Source organism: Talpa europaea (genome assembly GCF_964194135.1).
Source record: "Talpa europaea genome assembly, chromosome: 9".
Classification (NCBI taxonomy): Eukaryota; Metazoa; Chordata; class Mammalia; order Eulipotyphla; family Talpidae; genus Talpa; species Talpa europaea.
In genome coordinates, this window is record NC_140076.1 from 117,830,438 (window position 1) to 117,851,973 (window position 21,536).

The 21,536-nt window shown below is 64.8% G+C and overlaps 3 protein-coding genes across 3 annotated transcripts in view; 2 read left to right on the forward strand and 1 right to left on the reverse strand.

The window, feature by feature from the left end:
• Window positions 1-5,179, forward strand: part of LOC311176892 (olfactory receptor 14A16-like) — a gene marked incomplete at both ends in the record, with an annotated part of 54,208 nt that extends 49,029 nt beyond the window's left edge. The window contains one exon of the mRNA XM_084242527.1: window positions 5,045-5,179. Coding sequence (XP_084098653.1) covers window positions 5,045-5,179 — 135 coding nt within the window. The remainder of the gene's footprint in view (window positions 1-5,044) is intronic.
• Window positions 5,180-7,376: 2,197 nt separating this feature from the next.
• LOC311176893 (olfactory receptor 1C1-like) lies at window positions 7,377-8,350 on the forward strand (the record flags this gene model as incomplete). Its single annotated transcript, XM_084242528.1, has 1 exon — window positions 7,377-8,350. The coding sequence occupies exon 1, from the start codon at window positions 7,391-7,393 to the stop codon at window positions 8,348-8,350; it is 960 nt and encodes a 319-aa protein (XP_084098654.1). The 5' UTR covers window positions 7,377-7,390.
• Window positions 8,351-14,150: 5,800 nt separating this feature from the next.
• On the reverse strand, window positions 14,151-20,111 carry LOC311176894 (olfactory receptor 14A16-like; the record flags this gene model as incomplete). Its single annotated transcript, XM_084242529.1, has 4 exons — window positions 14,151-15,336; window positions 18,460-18,826; window positions 19,030-19,168; window positions 20,006-20,111. 4 exons carry the CDS (start codon window positions 20,109-20,111, stop codon window positions 14,377-14,379), a joined length of 1,572 nt encoding a protein of 523 aa, XP_084098655.1. The 3' UTR covers window positions 14,151-14,376.
• Window positions 20,112-21,536: the final 1,425 nt, after the last annotated feature.

A 21,536-nucleotide genomic window follows, 5' to 3' on the forward strand; every position in this document is an offset into this window, starting at 1 on the left:
GTTTGCTTCAGAAGAGCTGACAATGCAGTGGTTTGATAGAGCAGCGCTGCTGGGAGAGTGACTGGGGATGAGTCTCGGGAGGACCAGGCATGTGGGTGCTGAGGAGCTGCTGAGATTGACTTAAGGTGCCCAGTTATGTTCACCTGGGGAGACTGGGTTGTGGTCATTTCTTCCTCTCAACACTTACACAGATGACGGCTCCAGGGGTGACCAATCTCACGGCCGTGACAGAATTCGTGCTCCTGGGCTTCCCCACCCAGGGGCCCATGGGCTTCCTGCACCCGCTGCTCTTCGCCCTGGTCTACCTGGGCGCCCTGCTGGGGAACGGGCTCATCGTCCTCATCACCACCCTGGACCGGCACCTCCACACCCCCATGTACTTCTTCCTGAGGAGTCTGTCCTTCTCGGACCTCTGCCTCATCTCAGCCACGGTCCCCAAGTCCATTGCCAACTCTCTGAGGCACAGCAGCTCCATCTCCTTCCCGGGCTGTGTCCTCCAGGTCTTTGTGCTGATTCTTTCAGGGGCTGCAGAGTTTTACATCCTTGTGGTGATGAGCCTTGACCGCTATGCTGCCATCTGCCACCCCCTGCACTATGACGTCCTCATGAGCAGGGACAGGTGTGTGCAGCTGACAGCTGTGTCCTGGCTGGGTGGGGGTCTCAATGCTGCGTTGAACACAGCTGGAACCTTCTCCTTGTCCTACTGTGGGTCCAACGTGGTCCACCAGTTCTTCTGTGATGTCCCCCAGTTACTGGCTATTTCCTGCTCAGGAAACTTAATGAATGAACTTGTCCCCATGCTCATTGATATGGTGTTAATAACCTGCTGTTTCATTTTCATCGTCATTTCCTATGTGCACATCTTCTCTGCTGTCAGGAAGATCCCATCCACAGAAGGGAAGGCCAAGGCCTACTCCACCTGCCTTCCCCACCTGCTGGTTGTGGTGCTGTATCTCTCCACTGGATTCTTTGCTTATCTGAAGTCGACCTCAGAGACCCCGTCCGTGTCTGACCTGGTCATTTCTATGTTCTACACGGTGGTGCCCCCCACCTTTAATCCCGTCATCTACAGTCTGAGGAACCAAGCCATGAAGTCGGCTGTGGGGAGACTGATGAAGGGGAGACTCAGCAAGGAGTAGCAGGAAAGTTGAGGTCGTGGCTCCATCAGGACACTCTTATTTTAAATTATCTCATAACACGGTGGACAGAACCGTGAGGGGAACCAGGGAGGCTGGAGGAGGCCTTCCCGGGGATGGTGGTATAAGTAGAAAAAGTGGATTTACTTATTATCCTCCTGCAGGAGTCGGCGGCAGAGGCTGGTGTCTGAGGAGGAGGAAGTTGAGGCAGGTTTAGTCTCTGAACTTGGGGCTTCCTGAGCTGGGACCCCAGGTCTTTGCAGCCTGGAGCCCACGTGGGTGTCAGGGGGAACGCCCTGTATCCTCAGAATTCCCATCAGCCCTTGCAGCCGTAGGTGGGCTGGGCCCTGCTAGTGACCATCACGGGATCCCCATCTGCCAGGTCTCAGGGCCCTTCCATGGGACCCCTCAGTTCCCTGCTCTGTTGGGATCTCTCTGCTGGGCCGCGGACACTGACCTTGTTACCTTAAATTCAGGGTCCTGTAGTGGGGAGCTGACCCTCCCACAGGAAGCCGGGTACACCCAGGCCCGGGGGCAGGTGTCCTGGGTGTCCTCTGCAGGACAAGCACTAACTGTCCTTTGCCCAAATCTCAGGGGACAGCATCAGACCTGGACAAGTGACCATGACTTGGGCTCTGGCTTCACCGACAGCCCAAGGCGCAGCTGAGCAGCCCGGCCGGTCCCCCGGGTAGCTGGTCCTGGGGACTCTGGGGCCAATGGTTGGGGTTTCAGGGAAAGGAGAGAAAGGCCCAGGCAGGTCTGGGATGTGGGTGGGCGGGCCAGACCGACTCCATGTACCCCAGGTGCGGGTTCACACCCCTCAGGAGCCGCTGGTTGGCATGTGGCCTCTAGCAGGCGGGCCTGGAAGGGGGTGACAGGCCATGGGGGGGTCCAGGAGCCAGGGCTGCCGTGGGGCCTCAGGAGCAGTGACCACACGCACCCCCAAGCCAGGATGGGTCCCCAACCCTGCCCACTGCAGGCCTCCATTCTGCTTCCCCCTGGGCGATGCTATCTCGTTGGGCCCTGTGGGCTTGGCCTGGTGGATGCTGCGTACACGGGCAGGACAGCCAGTGGGGCCTGGGACTGTCCAACCCCCGTGTCCTCTGCCAGTACCCCCTGTTGTCCGTGACCCTGACTTATGGGGCCTGTGCGGACTTGGGGGGAGACTCACAGCCGGAGAGGGTCCCCCCACTCTGCTGTGTCAGAGCCGAGTCACAAACCACTCCTCGGACTCACCAGACAGCGCCGCCTCGGGACTGGCCCACGTTGGAAGATCAACACAAGCTTCCCTCACACACGACAACAGTTCAAATGTGAGGACAGAGTCACCGGTGCTGAGAGTAAACGGCCTTTTTGAATAAAAAAATTCTGAGAGACACGAACAAATTCCTGTGTGAGAAGACCCAGGCGCTTCCCCTTCTCGCTCCTGGGGGATTGCTTGGTTCCACCTCCCTCCCCCTCCGTGCCCGGCCCCACCTGCCAGGCCCAGGAGGGCGCACAGGGGGTGACTCTCCAGATCCCAATGGACTGGGCTCAGCCTGGCTCTGACGGGGCCCTGCCGGTTCCCCGTGGCAGTCAGGGGAGGTGACGGAGTCTGAGGAGGAGGAAGCACAGTCCTGTCCTCACAGGTGTAGAGACAGACCTGCCCCGACACTCAGGGCACTAATGATGATGAATGGGCGTCAGGACGACGCCGCTGAAGACAGTTCAGTTAAAAAAAAAAGTACTTGTCCCTCTGGAGGAGGGTCCCTGAGGGCTGGAATCTGGACCGTGTCCATCACCTGGACACCAGCATAAACAGCCTTGCGCGACGTGAGCAGAACATGTCAGTTCCTGACACAGCAACTGCTCTAACCTGTAGGAATCCACACATTTCATCACAATGAAACCGCTGATGCCTGATTTTTTCTTACTCGGGTTGCTGAATGATTGTGTCGCTGTTTCTCCTCGCCACGGTCACCGCAGCTGGGCAGCGGCGGGGCGTCCACGGCAGCAGCGTCTAAATCCTCCTCGCGCCAGCGGCCGCGCGTTCCAGCGGCTGCTCCGGGAGGGCGAGAAACGCGCGACGAGCTTCAGTTCACGGGAAAGCGTCACAGGCCCGCGGGGAAGGAAGAGAATGACCGACCCCGAGAAGCCGGGACGCGGGGAGCAGCGCGCGCCTCGGGTGTCCTCGCGCGCAGGGCCGGGTCACCGCGGGGACCGAGGCTGGATCCCCCGGAACCCGGGCCACCCGCCCCGCCCGGCCAGGGCTCCCAGCTCCGCCCGCCGGCCTCCTGGGCTGACCCGCCGCACCCGGTTCAGGAACGGCCGCACCCCGCGCCCTCCGCGCGCCCCAACCCCGGCCCAGGCCCCAGAGCGCCCAGCCGGGCGTCCAGCAGATGCGGCGCCCGCGGGCCGGACCGGCCATCCCTGGGCGCTGGGCCCGCCGCGCTCTCGGCCCCTCCAGGGCTCCCCGGGCCCCCACGCGCCCTCTCGGGGAGCCGACGGCCGGGCAGAAGCCCGAGGAGGGAGGATGCGCAGCAGGGTCCCCCACACCCCTGCCATTTGGGGGGCCGCGTGGTGCAGGGGCCCGGGGCGCAGATTCGACCCCAGAAGGGAGGAGTCCCCAGGGCGGACGTGTCCACAGGGTCAACCCGTGAGAGTCGGGTCCGCATAGACGCCGCCTCCCCAGGCTCAGGGCCAAGGCACCCCCATCCCAGTGAGGTGACGTGACAGGCGCGAGTCCTTGGGTTACCCCAAGGCCCTCAGGGTGATGACCAGGGGGCCGGGAGGTGGACGACGACTTTGAGTGACTGAGTGACCAGCCCCAGGACAGCGCGGCCTCGGCCTTTACCAGGCTTAGGTCCGCGGCAGCAGGAGCCGCTCGCCCAGGACAGGCTGCCCTAGGGGGCCTCTGCCCTGGGGGGCCTCTGCTGGGGGGGGCCTCTGTCCTGGGGGGCCTCTGCTCTAGGGGGGGCCTCTGCCCTGGGGGGGCCTCTGCCCTGGGGGGCCTCTGCTCTTGGGGGGGCCTATGCTCTGGAGGGGGCCTCTGCCCTGGGGGTCTCTGCGGGGGCGAACGACCCACGCACAGAGCGGCCCCCGCAGACGCCGGCCCGGACGGTGGCGGGTGCCCTAGCGGGGGCGGGTTTGGGGGGCCGCCACCCCGCCGTGTGGCCGCGCAAAGCGGGTCGAGCCGACTCAGGCTCCCTCGAGCGCCCGAAGGCTGCGGGGCCCGGCCCCGCTGGGGGTGAGCGTGGGGCGGCTCCTCGGGTCGCTTCCCGCGGTCACACTGGCTGCCACGGCGGGCAGGGTTGAGGGGTGCAGGCCCTGCTCCTCCGACGCAGGCGCCCCGAGGCCAAAGTGCCGCGCCCCAGCGAGACCGCGGCCCCTGGGGTGCAGACTGGGGCGGGGCTCAAGGGGCGCGGGGGCGGCGCGGGGGCGGCGCGGGGGCGGCGCGGGGGCGGCGCGGGGGCGGCGCGGGGGCGGCGCGGGGGCGGCGCGGGGGCGGCGCGGGGGCGGCGCGGGGGCGGCGCGGGGGCGGCCAGGAGGTTGGGGGGCCGGGTCCCGCGTGTGCGCCCCGCTCGCCCGCCCCGGCTGGTCTCCGCAACCGCCGCCCTCGCGGGCCGGGGGAGGCGGCTCGGGCCGCGGGCGCGGACGGTCCCCACAGACCTGGCTGGGGAGATGGAGACAGAAGCTCCCGGCCCGGGCAGCGGCCTCAGGCCCACGGCGCTGTGTCCAGGGGATGTTCTAGCGCTTTCTCTGCACCCACTCGGGACCCCCAGGGGTGGCGGGAACAAGGTCCTGCCCTGGTGACCGGGGCCCCAGGGGTTCCCGGGCATCCCGCCCCCCTACCCCAGAGGGCCTCTGGAGGGCTCGGTGGCCCAAGGCGCTGGCCACCCCCCCTAAACACGCCACCTTCCCTTGGGCAGGAGCTCCGCGTGCCCGTGGGGGTCCCTCCTGCACGGAGAAGCCCCGTGGCCAGACAGGACAGCGACTGGACGGGCGCCAGGACAGCCCTGGGGGGACCTGCGGAGGCCAGGGCAGCCGCGCGACTCCTGGCTTGAGCTGGGACCTCGCGGCCCAGGGTGGGGGCGGGGCAGGGTGTGGCCTCCCTGACCCCCGGAAGGTCCCGCAGGAAGCCAGGCCCAGTGGTCAGAGCCTGGGCCGAGGGCCCAGAGAGGGCAGAGCCCGAGTCAGGGAGGGGGAGGGGAGAGGCGGGGTGGGCCTGGCCTGGCACCGGCGGGACCCCACGGAGGGCAGCCCCAGGCGGGCCAACGCCAGCGACTCGGAACCTCGGTCTGGGGGGACGTGGGCGGGCGTGACCCGCAGCCGATGCCAGGACATCTGACCCGCGCGGGACAGGTGTTGGGAGCCGCCGCACCGGGCACCCGCGCCCCACGGAGAGGGCGACCCGTCGGGCTCACCTCCCGGAGGGCCCCGCCCAGGGCTGCTTCCTGGCGCCCGCCGCGGCCGCCTGGACACTGGTCCCAGAGGCCCGGCCAGGGCTGCGCCAGCTCGGGGTCATGCGACGGCCCACCCCGGGGAGACCAGGGCAGCGCGCCCAGCTTCTCAGGTCACCGTCTGCAAACCCCAGAAACGGGCCTGCCCGGGAGCCCTAAGCCAGGCGCGCCCCCTGCACTGGTTCCCGCAGGGTGGGCAGCTCCGGGCAGCCCTGAGCCATGTGCTCGCAGGGCCCCGCCCCACCCCTGGCTCGCTGCCCAGTGAGGGAGGCCTCAGGCCCCGGGTTGGCGCCTTCTCCCAGGGCTCCGCGGCTTCTCCTGAGAGGCACAGGCGGTCCATGGAGACGGGGATGAGACGCAGAGCCGCACCCTGGGCCCGTGCAGGGGAGGGCAGGGGAGAGCACAGGGGAGGGGCCAGGGCAGATACAGGGGAGGGCGCAGGGGAGGACACAGGGGAGGGCTGGGGGGTGCAGCGGGGGACACAGGGGAGGGCCAGGGGAGGGCACAGGGGAGGGCCAGGGGCGGTGCAGGGGGAACACAGGGGAGGGCGGGGAGGGCGGGGGAGGGCTGGGCACGCCTCCGGGATCTCGCCCTCAAGTAAGCAGGAGCCCCAGCGGTGAGCCTGCTCCTCCTCGCCCTCCCCTGGCCGCCGTCAGGCCAGTGTCTGCCGTCCAGGGCGGGAAGGCCAGGCCCAGGGTCTCGGAGAAGAGGTGCGTCCTGCTGCGTTCCACTGTCACCTTAGGGAGCGAGACCTGCGGCGCGGTGCCCAAAGCCGAAAGCAGGTCGTGACCTGGGACTGTCTCGGCGGCAGGGGAATGTAGTTGACGTGGAGTTAACGTGACGGGCTCGGGCTGGGGCAGAGACTAGAACCCCCGCCCTGAGGCCAGTCGTGACTCCGGCAAAGTGGGGTGTCCTGCAGGATAAGGGTGCACGTCAGACCCCAGGGGTACAGGGCAGTGGTTGCCCGGGGCCGGGGCCAGGCACCCAGGGACGCAGCTCTGGGGCGAGCTGGTCTGCGAGGACCCCCTTCCTGGAGACAGCACAGATGGGGTCCCCCAAGGACCACCATGTCCTGGTGCTCAAGCCAGCGCAGGGGCTGTAGGGGAAAGACCGTTAGGGCGGGTCATGGGGGCACGAGGACGCGGGCACTGAGAGCAGGCACAGAAACAAGCACCCGGGGGCCGGGGCGGGGCCCGGGGTCACCTGTGGCGTGGAGGGGAGGGAGGCCCACCTGTCTGGAGAGAGCGGCCCGAGCGCGTGGGAACGGAGCCAGGGCCTCGGTGCTCCCCACTGGGCAGAGGCCTTCTGGGCAGCTGGGGACTCGGGGCGAGCGGGGAGAGCGGCCACAGCCGCTGTGACAGGGACAGCAGGGGACGGAGGCTTGTTGCTCCTGGGCAGGACGCGGGTAGGCGGCCCAGCGAGCACCTGGGTGCAGGGAGAAGCCAGCGGCCGGGACTGAGGCGGAGCCGGCACCAAGGTCCCATCTGGACAGGGCGGCCCTGGGGATGGGCTGGGGAGGATCCACCGTCCTGGATGCGCGTCTGGTTTGGGGCGAGGAGTGACTCTTCAGAGCGGCTGAGGTGGTTGTGGCCGGCACGGCGCGTGGCCACGTAGACAGGCTGTGCCCAGGCTGCCCCGGTGGGCAGGCGGGACTGAGGTTCCCGCACACACACGTGCGCACACTCCCCCCTGCACACACCTGCCAACACTTGCCCCCACACACACCTGCACACATGCAGCAGCCACGCGCCCCTGGGGCATGAGGCTGGGCCTCGGGGCTCACGACCACTCCTCACCCCCCAGGTCTGCAGGGCGATGCTTGGCGGCAACGCGACGGTGGTCAGGGAGTTCGTCCTCCTGGGCCTGGCCGGGCCCCAGGGGCAGCAGCGCCGGCTGTCTGCGCTCTTCCTCTGCATGTACCTGCTCACCGTGGCAGGCAACACGCTCATCGTGCTGGCCATCGGGGTGGACGCCCGCCTGCACTCGCCCATGTACTTTTTCCTCAGCAACCTGGCCATGGTGGACGTCAGCTTCAGCTCCACCACCGTCCCGCAGATGGCGGCCCTGGCGCTGTCTCACACCCGCACCATCCCCTTCGCCCGCTGCCTGGCGCAGCTCTTCTTCTTCATCACCTTCGTGAACATGGACAGCCTGCTGCTGGGCGTGATGGCCTACGACAGGTACGTGGCCATCTGCCAGCCTCTGCGCTACGCGGCCCTGATGCGCCCGCAGCTGTGCGCGGGGCTGGTGGCCGGGCTCTGGGTGCTCGCCGGGCTGCACGCGCTGCTGCACACGGCGCTCATGGCCCACCTGTCCTTCTGCGCCTCCAACGTCATCCACCACTTCTTCTGCGACCTGCACCCGCTGCTGCAGCTGTCCTGCTCCGATGTCTCCACCAACGTGCTGGTCATCTTCACCGTGGGCGGCCTGCTGGCCCTCACGCCCTTCGTGCTCATCCTGGTGTCCTACGGCGCCATCGCGGCCGCCGTCCTGAGGCTTGCGTCCGCGCAGGGCCGCGGGAAGGCCTTCTCCACCTGCGGCGCGCACCTGGCCGTGGTGGCGCTGTTCTACGGGACGGCCATCACCGTCTACTTCGGCCCGTCCTCCTCCCACAGCCCCCAGAGGGACACCCTGTCGGCTGTCATGTACACCGTGGTGACCCCCATGCTGAACCCCTTCATCTACAGCCTCCGCAACAGGGACATGAAGGGGGCGCTGCGCGGGCTGCTGTGCGGGGCCCGGGCGGTGGGCGGCCCCCGCCCCCAGGAGCGCTGACCGTCCTCTGGCAGTGCTCAGGCCACGCGTCCTGGGTCTCCCCGGGCCTCCTCATCAGCCCCGGGCCAGTGTGTGGACTCGGGCCAGCAGGCTGTGCCCACGCCACGTCCCCTCGCCTCCAGCCCGGCGCCTGGCGACAGAGGTCAGTCTCGTGCCAGACGTTCCCGGTTCTGATCTCAACCCAGTGGTGAGGACTCAAGCGCCAGCGCTCAGAGACGGGCGCGGCCAGGTGCCGGCATTACAAATCCCCAAATAGTGGGTCAGGCACCTGCGGGTCCCTCTTGTTGCAGGCGCCGCCACAGCCTTTGCTGGGGACGCCGGGCTGTGCCCCTGGGCGGGGCTCTCCCTGGGGCCTCCCTTGTTCCTTGTGTGCAGAAGCGGACCCCCCACGAGGTGTGCCCACCTTGCAGAAGAGCCCCTGTCACGTGTCTTCACTGCAGCCCAGCACCCTCCGGCGCCAGCTGGTGGACACAGGTGGTCACGCTGGGCGTCTCTCCAGGGGCGTCTCCAAGGGCGGCGGCGAAGCAGCGCAGCGCGGTGGTGCCCGCAGGGAGCAGCCTGCAGTGCGCCCCAGATGGAGCTGGTCGCCGTCCCCCTCCGTGTCAGCTCCGCCCTGCACAGCCCTCGCCGCGCGTGCACGCTCGCACATGCTCGCACATGCCTCCCGAGGAAGCAAACATGCACTGACTCAACAAAACCTAAATCTGGTCCGGAAATATGTTTTTCTAAAGTAACAGAATCAGTGAAAACGCTTCATCTCCTGGCACACTCACCTGACGCGCAAGACAAAGTACGCGGCTTTGGGGACGGCCCGACGCCGAGCACAGAGCCTCTCTGCGTCCCGTCGCGTGGGCCTCGCGGCCTTCGGCACAGTGACCGCCGCTTGTCTTTGTCCCTCGGTCTCCTGAGGGCAGAGACGCAGCGCAGCTGCCGCGCACACGACGGCCTTGTCTGGCCCTTCTATCTGTGTGGAGCGGGTCTCGGCACGGCCGCCCGGACGGCGTCTGACTGTCTCCAGACCAGGGCGGCTCGGGCGGAGCTGTGGCGAGTAGAGCTTTGAGGGCGCCTTCCCCCCTCACACCTTCACTTTGTCCCGAGACGCGACCTTCATCCCCTCACCAGATCACGCTTCATCTGCGCGTTGTGGGAGCCGTGGCCTGGGACCGCCGCCCGCTGCCGGGCCGGGGCTGCCACGGGACGAGAGCTCCGGGCCAGCACAGCCCGCCCGCCCCGTCTGTTCTGTGGGGTGTGACTAAAAATCAAAAAGGAGTGAATTTATTTCTCTGACATTAGTTTTGATGTTGCCTTTTGATTCTTTTGGTTTTTCTAAGTCTCTAGTCATATAGTTGCAAATACAAGTACGCGCGCGGGTTCGCATCCGGGAGCTTTCAGGTGTTCTGGCTGGGCACATGGTCAGTGGCAGGTATGGGGGGTCCTGTCTCTCTGACACATGACAAATAGCCCATGGCATCGAGTTTTCGCGTGCAAACTCAAGTGTGTTTCTCATCACGTTGGCGCGGGCACCTCCGGGCCGCCGGCTTGTCTTCTGCCCTGTTCCATCCGGGCGGCAGCTGTTGTCAAAGGGCGTCTGCCGCAGGGTAAGCCGCGCTCAAATGATGCAAAACTTAACAAAAAAGACTCAAATCAGTTTCTTTGTATTGTCTTTATTGAGATGACATTGGTCGACAACACTGCATGTGATTTAGGGGCGCAGGCTCTCGCCCCTCAACGCCATCGCACCCCGCCCCACTCGGGGGCCTGCCGCGCCCACCCACAACCCCCACCCTGGGCCCCACTCTGTGCCCAGACCCCAGGGTGGGGCCAGCTCATCCCTCCCCATGCACTCGGCACCTCCAGGTGCGTCCTCCGCCCAAGAGCTCCATGTCCGCCAGCCTCACGCGGTCAGCAGCCCTGGGGTCGGGCCTGGGAGGGCCGCCAGGCTGGACTCCCGGACCAGCCCCCCAGCACAGGCTCCCCAGCTGCCGGTCAAGCCTTAAACCATGCATTCCCGGGAGACAGCACGAAGCCCTAGTCCACCCCAGGGGCCAGTGCTTGAGGCTCCCCTTAGATCAGCCTGGGCACCCCGCTTTCTGGTAAGACAGGTTTTTCTGAGCACTTGGCTGTTTTCATTTTCAAAGCTACTTAGTCAAATTCGCAGGTCAATGGGGCCGGGGACCCCGTGGGGGGATGTCCTACCCCTTCCTTTCCTGCCATGTCTAGGGGCCGGCACCGCCCGAGAATTAAACCGACGTGGGACCGCGGGCAGGGAGACCCCTTTGATGTTGATCTTATGGGCACCTGTGCGCCGCCGTCCAAAATCCCCGCCCCGAGAGTGTCGGCGGAGTCGCCTCCTTGCTCCCTCTGCCCTCGCCGAGAGCGTGACTGTCCCAAGGGAACCCCGGGCTGCGGTATGGGGAGCCGGTCCCGGGGCCCAGCGGGCCGCCTGGCCCTGCTGCTGGGGCGGGCAGCACCCGAGGGTAGCCTGACCTCTGAATCACGGGGTCGGAGCCCAGGGCACCCCAACAATGCACACAGCAGCGCGGCATGCGCTCACACCACCTATCTGCAGGGAAAGAGGGGCACACACACATGTGTGCACAGTTACACGCGTGTGTACACACACCCAGGCACACAACACACACGGGCCTGCAAAAGGGGCGCCATTTGCCCCTTCACGACCAATCTGTTAGTTTTGTCCATTCTTGGCTTGTGCTTAGTTTATTGTAAGTCTAAAACCGCAGCCAGGGCAGGCCCTGCAGCAGGGCGACCTGCCTCGGTGACCGGCGCCCGCCCCTCCAGGCAGACGCGCCAGAGCCGAAGCAGAGCGGCCAGCCGGGGCGTGAGCCCGCCGGGGCCGGGAGCAGGCGGGGGTGCCGCAGGCTCAGCCCCATCTCAAAGCAGAGGAGGATTTGAAGAAACGTCAGCGCACGTGAAGCAGGCTTGTACACCCAGGACATTTATTCGCTGGCTCCTCCCCCTTGACGACACATTTCGCAAGAATGGAAGCAACGCCCTGATGTGGACACTGTCTGTAAACGTCTTCTTTGGGCACCGCCGAGGGCTGCTGCGGCGGGCGGGCTCGCTGCGATCGTCAGCGCTGACCTCAGACTCGTGCTCCGACGTCCGCGCTGCGGCCTTGCCGGCCGCCTCCTGTGCGAACAGACTTGTCCCCGCGACTCTCCGAGCGGAAGCTGACGCGGCTTCCCGCGACTCCCGGGACCCTGACCCGTGGGGCAGCTGCGTCCTCGCGCTCGCTCACCCGCCCGGCTCTGAGGGGCTGCGGATTCCTCCCGACACGTCCGGGCCCTCGCGGGGCAGCCTGGGCTGGACCCTGGCACCCCCTCTGGGGACACCTTCGGATGGGGTGGCGTGCGGGGATGGCCATCCCGCCCCACGTGGAGCCCAGCGCCAGGGATGGCTGGAGCGGCTGCTCCACCCGGACACGGGCGGCTGCCCAGGTCCGCCCCTCCTGTCAGTGAAAGCCGCGCCAGGCGTCCCAGCGCCACCGGCTCGGGCCCCAGCAGCGGCCCCAGGGCTCCCTGGCCCGGGAGGGGCCACCCGCAGCTGTCACCTTCCCAGGGCCCAGCCCCTGAGCTCAGGCAAAAGTCAAGCCTCCCCCCAGAGCGCGGGCGGCGGCCCCCCACCCCATGCGCTTCAGCGCGTCACTCCGTGTCATTTTACGTCAGTTCTAAGAACAAGCTGTCCTGTGCCTCAAAAGCAAAAGGACGAACACCCCAAATCCCCACCCTCCATTCCCGCGTGCCCGCTCCCTCGGCCAACCGCCCTGCGTGTTCCTCACCCAAGACCCGGGGGGGGGGGGGGGGGCGGGCACACCCAGACGGCTTCTCAGCCGCTGCGCGCCGGGGAAGCGCATGCTGGGCGGGGCCTTTCGTTGCACGAGTCTCGCAGGCTCCCGCGACGTGGAAGGGGCCGCCTGGCCGGGCGTGGGTGCTCACAGCGGCCCGGAGCGGCTCGGTCTCGCACCCCAAGCCCCGGTCCTGTGGCGCTGCCCTACGGGAAAGGCTGCGATTGGCCTTTGAAAGTCAAACGGTGCGTCCAGGGAATTCTGGCAACCCCAGCGCTATTTCCGGGTTCCAAAAACTTAACATCTTCTGTGGAAAATTGACCAATCTGGGAAAATCATCAAACACGCCTGGTCAACCAGCCAGACAGGGGCGCCAGCGTCGACGCAACACGGAACAGACAGAAAAGCACGTCATGAGCGGAATGTTATTTTTAAAAATTAATTTTAAAAACAGGTAATTAAAACATGGAATTTTAAATGTATTGAAATAAATGACAACGGAGACACGTTTCCCACCCTGAGAGCTCAGCAAGCAGCCTGGACATGCGTGTCCGTGGCAACGGGCTCTGCGCTGGGACCAGAGGGTTTCACATAAACGGCCCGACTTCCTGCCTCATGGAGTGGAGGAAGCGCCAGGAAGCCCGACGCTGGCCGCAGCCGGAGTGGAAATAACCGAGAGAACAGAAAAGAGAAATCAACAGGGCCGGAGCTGGCGAGGAGCGGGCAGGACAGCGCCCCCTCTGAACCCGCACCACCTCAGGGAAGACCCTGGGGAGAGGAGCTGACCCCAGGGGGGCAGCCGTGGCCTCAGCCCCCGAGGTCCAAGGAGGCACCTCAGCTGCCCAGATGGCCTTCGGCAGTGTTACTGGTGAGGGGCGATCGCTTCCTGGGGCTCCTGGTCCCACCGTGACCTCGGGCTGCAGGATGCGCCTGCTCCAGGCCTTTCACCATGGGGGACCCACGGCTGAGTCCTTCCGTCTCAGCCAAGCTGCTGCCCCGGGGCAGCCTCAGCCCCTCGGCCACACAGCTGGACATGCCCACATCTGTGCACAGCTCAGCAGAGCTGGGGGTCCGCCCAGGTTCATGCAGGGCTGGGGGAGATCTGTGGTCAGCAGTGGAGAGGCCCGAACTGGACGCACACGAGAAAGAAAACACCCCAAAGGAAAGAAATACTCAAAGGGACACAGGGAATGAAGCAGGAAGGTTTGGACAGGGCAGGAGGGCGCGCAGGGACAGAGCTTGTCGGCACTGTCGGCGCCATGGGCTTGGGCTCCTCTGCAAGGCCAGGGAGCGCCTGTCCGCCCTGAGCCAGGCCAGCCTCTGGCCGCTGCGGCCTCAGCCCAGACCAGCCTGAAGAGAAAGGTTCCCGCGGCCTCCCTGCTCCGGCCCCGTGGACAGGAGACAAGTCAAGGGGTTCTGGCTGGCCAGGGGCTGCACCAGGGACCCCAAGCCCTGCCCTGCCTCGCCTGGGGATGTGGTGGGAGGGGCTCAACCTGGACAATGGTCCCCCAGTGCTGCCTGGCCCCCCACACAGATCGAGGCTCCCAGTTGTGATTGGTGTGTATTTTCACATCTGCCTGAATATAATTTTCCAGAGCGTCATAATATTGTCTTTGTAAATTCAAGAGAGAGCACAAAGGAACATGGCCCCACCGCGCTGGAGCTCGCCAGGGAGAAGCCCTGAATGAGGCTGCCCAGGGAGCGAGAGGAGTGTGTCCGGAGTCCGCCCCACAGTGGACGGAAAGATTCCTCTTTGTCTCTCTCAGAAGCAGAGTTGAAAAATACAAGCCCTCGCAGAACCCGACAAGTGTGTCCAGGTGAGCTCTCACCCGGAGAAGCTGAGATCCCTCCCCAGTTCATGGCCATCGAGGACAAGCTGACCGGGCCGGCATCAGGGGACCAGCTGGTTTTATGTAAAGAGCAGTGTTTCCGACCTGTCAGATGACCAACCAGCGTGAGACCATCTTTACAAAAATAAAATCCCCACAGCCCGAGAGTATGAACGCCAGCGTCGCTGTCCGCTGAGGCAGGACATACAGCCACAGCCCAGCACCTTCCTGCTGTGGCACCATCGGGCCGGCAAGGGGCAGGCCACACCGCCCTGAAAGGACCAACGTGCAGAACCTGGAAGAGGACTGGAGTGCCGGGACACGCAGACAGTGCTGCCGGAACGGACTGTGACCACCAAACCGTCCCCTGAATGAGCTTTTACACATTTATGTCAAAAATAGGTCCTGGACATTTCCCCGCTGATCAGCTTTCCCAGGGCTGCCCGCATGTCCCGGTTCCTCAGACTGTAGATGACGGGGTTCAGGCTGGGGGGCAACACTGTGTAAAGCACAGACACCACCAGTTTCAGTGACAAGGATTTAAAATTTTTAGCTAAATAGGTGATGATTCCGGAGGTGAGGAATAGGGTCACCACCGAGAGGTGGGGCAGGCAGGTGGAGAAGGTCTTGAACCTGCCCTGGGTGGACGGAATCCTCAGGACAGCAGAGAAAATGTGCGCGTAGGACGCAACCATGAAAACAAAGCATAAGAAACCAAACCCACAACTGCCCACGATGAAGGTGAGTTCCAGCCTCTGCTCCGCAGGACAGGCGAGCGCGAGCAGCGAGGGGACGTCGCAGAAGAACTGGTGCACGACGTTGGACCCGCAGAAGCGCATGGACAGGGTCCCCGCCGTGTGCAGGGAGCCGTAGACGCAGCCGCTGAGCCAGGAGGCCGCCGCCATCCGCACGCAGGCGGCCCTGCTCATGAGGACCCCGTAGTGCAGCGGGCGGCAGATGGCGGCGTAGCGGTCGTAGGACATCGCCAGCAGCAGTGCGAACTCCGAGCCCGCGAAGGCGATCACCAGGAAGACCTGCGCGGCGCAGCCCTGGAAAGAGATGGCCGGGCTGCTGGTCAGCGTGTTGGCCACGGACTTGGGCACGGTGGTGGAGATGTAGCAGATGTCAACCAGCGACAGGTTCTTGAGGAAGAAGTACATGGGGGTCTGCAGGCGCTGGTCTGTGGAGGTGAGGGCCACAATGAGCAGGTTGCCCGCGACGGCGGCCAGGTACGTCAGGAGGAAGACGCTGGCGCAGAGCCTCTGCAGCGCCCGGTCCTCGGGCAGCCCCAGCAGCAGGAACTCCGTTATGTTGGTCATGGTGGCTAATTTCTCAGGGGTACTGAGTCTTACCTGCAGAGACAGAGGTAGTGCTGCTGGGCAGCCCATTCCCATGGCCATATTCATCTCCAATAACCCTGGGAAGATGCAGCACCTCAAGGCTGCGCTGAGAAACGCACCCTGCACCCAGCTGCCACATCGGTGCACAGCTCAGAGTCAGCTTCGCCTACTGATGGTCTGTGCAGAGAAGGGTCTAGAAAGGGCAGAGAATGGGGGAGGAGCGCTGTCCTTTGGCTTTTGCACAGACTGAACAGCTCTTATCATTTCTCGTGTTGTCAGGGCATCCCCCGGCCCCTGCTTCGTCTCAGGCCTGATGAACAAGCAAACAGCTGCACCTGTGAGTGCAGGGAGGAAGGGCTGGGCCGCCCCCGCCACGCAGCGTGAAGAGCAGAGCAGACCAGGGCGCGTTCACAGCCTGGGTGAGCAGGTGAGCAGGGACACTTCACCTGGCACACATGGGTGACCTCTTCTCGCGGAGTGTGAACCTGAGCTTGGACATGAGGGCCCCGCATGAGAACCCCCAAAACCACACTCCTCTAGGTCCTGAAAGGGGGAGCAGTGAAGCTTCCACAGTTAGGGAAGGGACAAAGGACTCAGGGGAGGACAGAGCTCTGCTCAACCTCCAGGCCCTCCCTGCCCTCCTGCAAATCCATCTCACGCCCCACTCCCCTGCAGTCAAGGTGCAGGAGCCTCGCCCTGGGCACATGGAGAGGCCTCTGAGCCTCTGGGGAGCTGGGCCCACAGGCATCAGGGGTTGGCAGCCAGGGCTCAGGCCTGGGACATGCCGCATAACCACAGCTAGAGGAGAAGCACATCTCGTTAGCCACTAAGGTCACGAGGGTGTCTAACAAGCACTGCTCCGGCCCTTGAGGAAAATGAACTGCGTAAAGCAGGACAAGACGCGCAGGGTTGTCAAGTGAGATCAAAGACGACACTGAGCGGTCAGGGGCAAGGAGACAGCTGTGGGTACCCCCCTTGCTGGGGTGACGCCCTGCACCGGCCAGCCCTGCACGGAGCTGATGCCCGCTGCCCGATGCCCGCTGCCCAGCAGGGCTCCTGTGGCCCGGAAGGAGCCCCCGACCCTCACTTCCTCCTAACAGCAGCTGCTACGTCTCAACACTCTGGTCCTCTTGGCCCCTGCAGTGAACCGGCTGGGTAATCCTCTCACCAGTTAAGACACGTTTCTTCCGTGGGCACAGATGGAAGCGTCGCAACTCCCTCCCGAGGACGCAGCAGGCAGCTCTGGCGTCAGCGCACATAGGGACAGCAGGTCCAGGGGCTCCTCCCGCCCCAGGTCTGCCAGACAGGGGCGCCCACTCCACCCTCCCCCGCCTGGACCTCTGCGGGGGCCTTGGTCCGGGAGCAGTTGCGGGTGCACCTCCGAGGCTGCCCAGAACCCGCTCCAGCCTGCGAGCCGCGGGGGCCTCCCTGCCGGGGAGGTTAATAGCTGGCTCACGTGGAGTCACCGCCGCGCCATGGGGCTGGGGATCCCCAGGAGATGGGAGAACATTCCGGAGAGCACTCCCGAGGGGCGAGGGGATGGAAATGCCGGCTGGAGCCCGGGAGGGTAACTCACAGCCCGCTGCTCCTCCCCCAGGGCCCCACCCGGGGGCCAGTGGCAGACATTTGGGTTCAAGCATTGACACTTAAATTCAGGCGCATGCCTGAGCCACGCGCACCAGTTTCCTCTCCCTTCACTTGCCTATGGTCCAGGCTAGTGCCCTTGCCTGCGGGACTCCCCCACGGGAAACGCCAGCAAGTGCAGAAACACACCCGAGGCCTGGCCTCACGGCCCTGCGTCCACGCTATCCTAGGCGGTGCGCGGGTGGGGGGGCTGCGACTGGCAGCACTCGGCAGAGCCCCTCACGGCTTCCGCCCTCTGGACCTGCAGTCACTCACGGTCGTGCCAGATTCTGGCCTTGAGCCTGTCCCCGTGACTGTCCTTGCGACAGGCCCCTCACACTGCACACGTGAGCACACAGCCTCGGGGGCATGACTGGCACAGCAGGGCGGGGTCAGTTCTGTAGATTCCATGAAACTCTTGCCCAAGATGTTGGCAGCGCCCACTCTCACATCTGCAAGAGCTTTCAACTAAGCCACGGGCCGACGCCCCACCACTCCAGTCACTGCTGCCCCGGCCCAGGGAGGGCAGCTGCGTTTCCACTGCCCTGGGCCGGTGCCCTGGCCTGTGGAGTGGCCACTGCCCCTACTCCCGTTCGCCTTCCTCGGTGAGACAGCAGCCCATTGAAGGCCAGCTCCGGCCCCTGCAGGGCGAGACCAGAGAAAGGCATCGTGTCCAGTGCCCTCCCAGCCCACTGGATGCCACGTCCCCGTGGCTCACTGCATAGAGGACAAGAGGCCACGCAGCGTGGCTGTGCTGCCGGGCCCCAGCGGACACGGGGCAGACCCCACGTGGGGCAGAGGCTGATCCTGCTCTGGGGTGCTGGCTTCACAGTTGGAAAATAATTAAATGATAAAGTGGGGAGGGAGCACATGGGGGGTGCGCTCAGAGGAGACGGCCTGGGGGGGGGGTGCTCCCGGGGACAGACAGGCCGGCCAGTGTCGCGGGCGACGGTGTCGCCCTGGATCTGACCGTGGGCTCCGTGTCGACGCACACCAGGGCGAGCCTGACGCTGCCTTCGGCGGGGCCCAGTCACCAGCACGGCGGCCGGACGGGAAAAGGACACTGACCCCAACCCAGAGAGAAAGACGAGCCCGCGCGGGCAGATGGCCCGACCCCCGCGCGGAAGTCACGCTCAGGGCCCCGTCGTGCTTCTGTGCCGGGATCACCCACACAGACCAGGAACACGGCCCTTCACCGCCACGAAAAAAAAAACTTGGACTAAATCGCACCAGAGAAGAAAAACCTGCACCGCAAGACCCTGAAATACTGCTGAGCGCAACCAGGGCCCGAGGACCCGAGAACGGCAACGAGGCGGGGCCGGGGAAGGGACAGCCCCGCCTGCCGGGGCTCCGGCCACTGAGAAGCCTGCCAGGGCAAAAGCCAAAGGCGACCGCGACACGACGCCCGCGCGGGGCCGTGGGCTGCAGCCTCGCGAAGGACAGCGCCGGGGCCGCCGCTGCGGGCCGCCACACGCCACCGGGCCGGCCGGCCGCAGGGGACGCAAGGCTCACCGTGGCCGCCGCCTCGCCCCGGGGCCTCAGGGGCGGGCCCCACGAGTCGCAGCCGTCGGGCCAATCGGACCGCGCTGGCCAGCGGCGAGGGTCCCCGGGCCCGCGGGGCAGGGCCGGAGGCACCCAGCGGCCGCAGGGCCTGGCGAGCAGGCGGGCGGCGCCCGCAGCAGACAGCGCCGGAGGGCCGGGCCCGGGGGTCCCCCCGGACGGTGCGGACCCAGAGTCCTCGCGCTGCTCCCGCTCGCGGAGGGCGGCTGCCGGCGCGGCTCCTCCGCTCCTCAGGGCGGGCGCCGCCCGCCCCTTCGCGAGCTGCCGAACACGCTTCAGAGCCCGCCGACCCCGGCTTATAGCCGCTCCGCCCACAAGCCTGATTGGACCATTTTTCACTCCTGTGGCTGATTGGACCGTTTACCCATCAGCCCATCGCACCTGATTGGTCCATTCTCCGACCCAGGAAGTGGCTTTACATGAAAGGGCTCTGAGGAGCAGCTGCCACGACGGACTTCTGGTGAGAGGCGGGTCCTAGCAACAAAAGCCTGATTGGACCATAGAGCACCAATCAGCTCATACCTCACACCTGATTGGTCCAGTCCACAACGCAGGAAGTACACCGTGCCATAAAAGGGCACTGAGGAGCCACTGCCACAGCTGACCGGGTGGAGCCGCAGCAGGAGGGACGCGGGCTCTGCCCCCCGCCATGGCTGCGCCGCTGCGAGCAGGAGCAGAGCGGGAGCCGCGAGGAGGCGGGGGCGTCCGCTGCCCGTGGAGGGGCCTGGGGCTGGGGTCTGGCCGCGCCCAGCGTGCAGGGAGGCCGTGCGGGGAGCGTCAGCGCAGGAGGGAGCGCTCAGGAGAAGCGCTCGGAGATGCACGGAAAAGCCACTTTTTCAGGACTTCTCTGCTCGTGCGTCAGAAACAGACGCGGGCCCCGCGGAGGCCCCTTCCTGGCATTGGGGAGCAGCCAGCTCACGGGCGCAACAGACACGGAGCGTCTCTCGCTTAATTCTTTCAATGCACGGTGTTGCCAGAGCGTGCCACCGCCGCGGCGGGCGGGCGGGCAGTGGGTCTTTCTCGCCCCCCCCCCGCGGGTCCCCCCCTAGAGGCCGCACGGGCAGTCCCGGCAGCCACGCCCCAGAGCCCTTTTATGCAACAGGGTACTTCCTGGATCGTGGAGTGCACCAATCAGGTGCGAGATAGAAGTTGATTGGTTTTAAATGGCCCAATCAGCCACAGCGGTGAAAAATGGTCCAATCAGACTAGTGGGCGGGGCAGCCTGAGAGGCTCTAAGCAGGTTGGCGGCTCTGGGCAGGAGGACCCGGCCCCTGAAGAGGGGGAAGAGCGCGGCCCTGAGGGGAGGAAGCTGGCTCCGGCCTCTGAGGAGAGAAGCGTCCGGCAGCTCCTCTCCCAGAAGGGAAGAGAAGAGAAGCTGAAGACCTTTGCAGAGAGGGCTCGGGCCTGCCTTGACCTCGCCTGAAGGGAGCCCAAGGAGCGCCGGCCGGGCCTGGCCTCTCGAAGGGCTGTTTGTTGCTGGCGTCGCCCAGTCACTCACCAGGAGCTGCGAACACCGGTGTCCCTGACACCACCTCTGAGGGACCGGTAGTCACTAGCTCTACTGACCGGCGATGTCCAGCAGCCACGTGGCCCGTCGTGACCATCACTGATGCTCTCTGAGGAGGCGGCTGCCGCGTGTGACTATAGTGAGCCCAGTGCTTCCCTGCTTGTCAGCTATGGCCCAGGTGGTGCCTGAGCCTGAGGTCTCTCACAGGTGTGTGTGTGTGTGTGTGTGTGTGTGTGTGTGTGTGTGTGAGACCCACGGACAGGGACTGTCCCCTTACCCTGCACTGCCCTTTGTCAGCTCTGGCCTGCAGGCCCTGCTGTGCGGGTGTCATGTTTCTCCAGCTCTTGGCTTTGGATTTTGCCATTTGGGGGCTTTTCGGCGGCTCTGGCCTCAGTCCAGGCAGATGGCGACTGTTCTATCCTCCCATCTGGCCTCCTGCCTTGTGGCCTTTTTGCATCCTCCTCTGCCCCTGTGTAGAGCAGCAAGTGGAAAGAACACCACTGTCCTGCTGGCTCCTCGTCCAGGGGGCTGGATTCAGGTGGCGTGAGTGCGCATCGTGGTGAGAATTTTCGCTCACGGTGGTGCAAGTCTTCACTGTAGTGGTGAATGTGTTCATTGTGGTGCGTCCACTGTGGTGTGTTCACTGTGGTATGTGTTCATGGTGCTGTCAGTGCTCGTGGTGGAGCGAGTGTATTCACGATGGTGAGCACGTGTACGCTGGTGTGTCCGTGGTGGCACCTACGGTGAGTGACCACAGGCCTTTCTCAGGAGAAGGTGAGGCGTCTGCTCAGCCATGTGGGATGGAGACCGGACGCCCCTGAACTGATGGGCCACAGCGGGGTGGGAGGGCCCCTGGATGCTGTCCGGCCTCCCCCTCACAGGCACCTCAGGGCCTGCTGCTGGGTCTCTCGGAATTTTCTGCATAATTCTGAAGTTTTCTCTGTACAAATCATTTGCATGTGCTTATATTTCATTCAGAGCGTTTTTACTCTCGGCAGCTTGATTGCAGGGGTGGGTTCTAATCCACCCCGCACCCACACTGCTGGGCCTGAGATTTCATTCCAGGCAATGTGAGCCCAGCACGGTCCCAGCGATGGTGCAGCAGACCCAGGCGCACAGTGGGGTGGGTTCAGGAAAAAGTAAAACTCAAACATTAAAAACCACGTGGAATGTATCTGCTTCAATACAGCGCTGTCGGGCCCGACTCCCCACCTGCTTCTGGAAGGAGACTCCATGGCATGCGTGAGAAGAAGCTGCTTTTTCAGCTAATTGTCCTAAAAACTTTATTGAACGAAAACATTGGCTTGTAGCTACAAAAGTGTATTCCTGACAATCTGTTCACAGTTTACTTGCACTTTTAAAAATCAGGGGTTTTAAACAATTTTCTTCCATACCCTGAAGGATAAGCCTTTACAAACAGGGTTACCGTCTGTACTACTATTAACACAGGTTCTGGAAACTGTTCCAGGGAAAATTAGCAGGTGCAAAACTCATTGGAAGACCCCGGGGAAAAGACAGATGC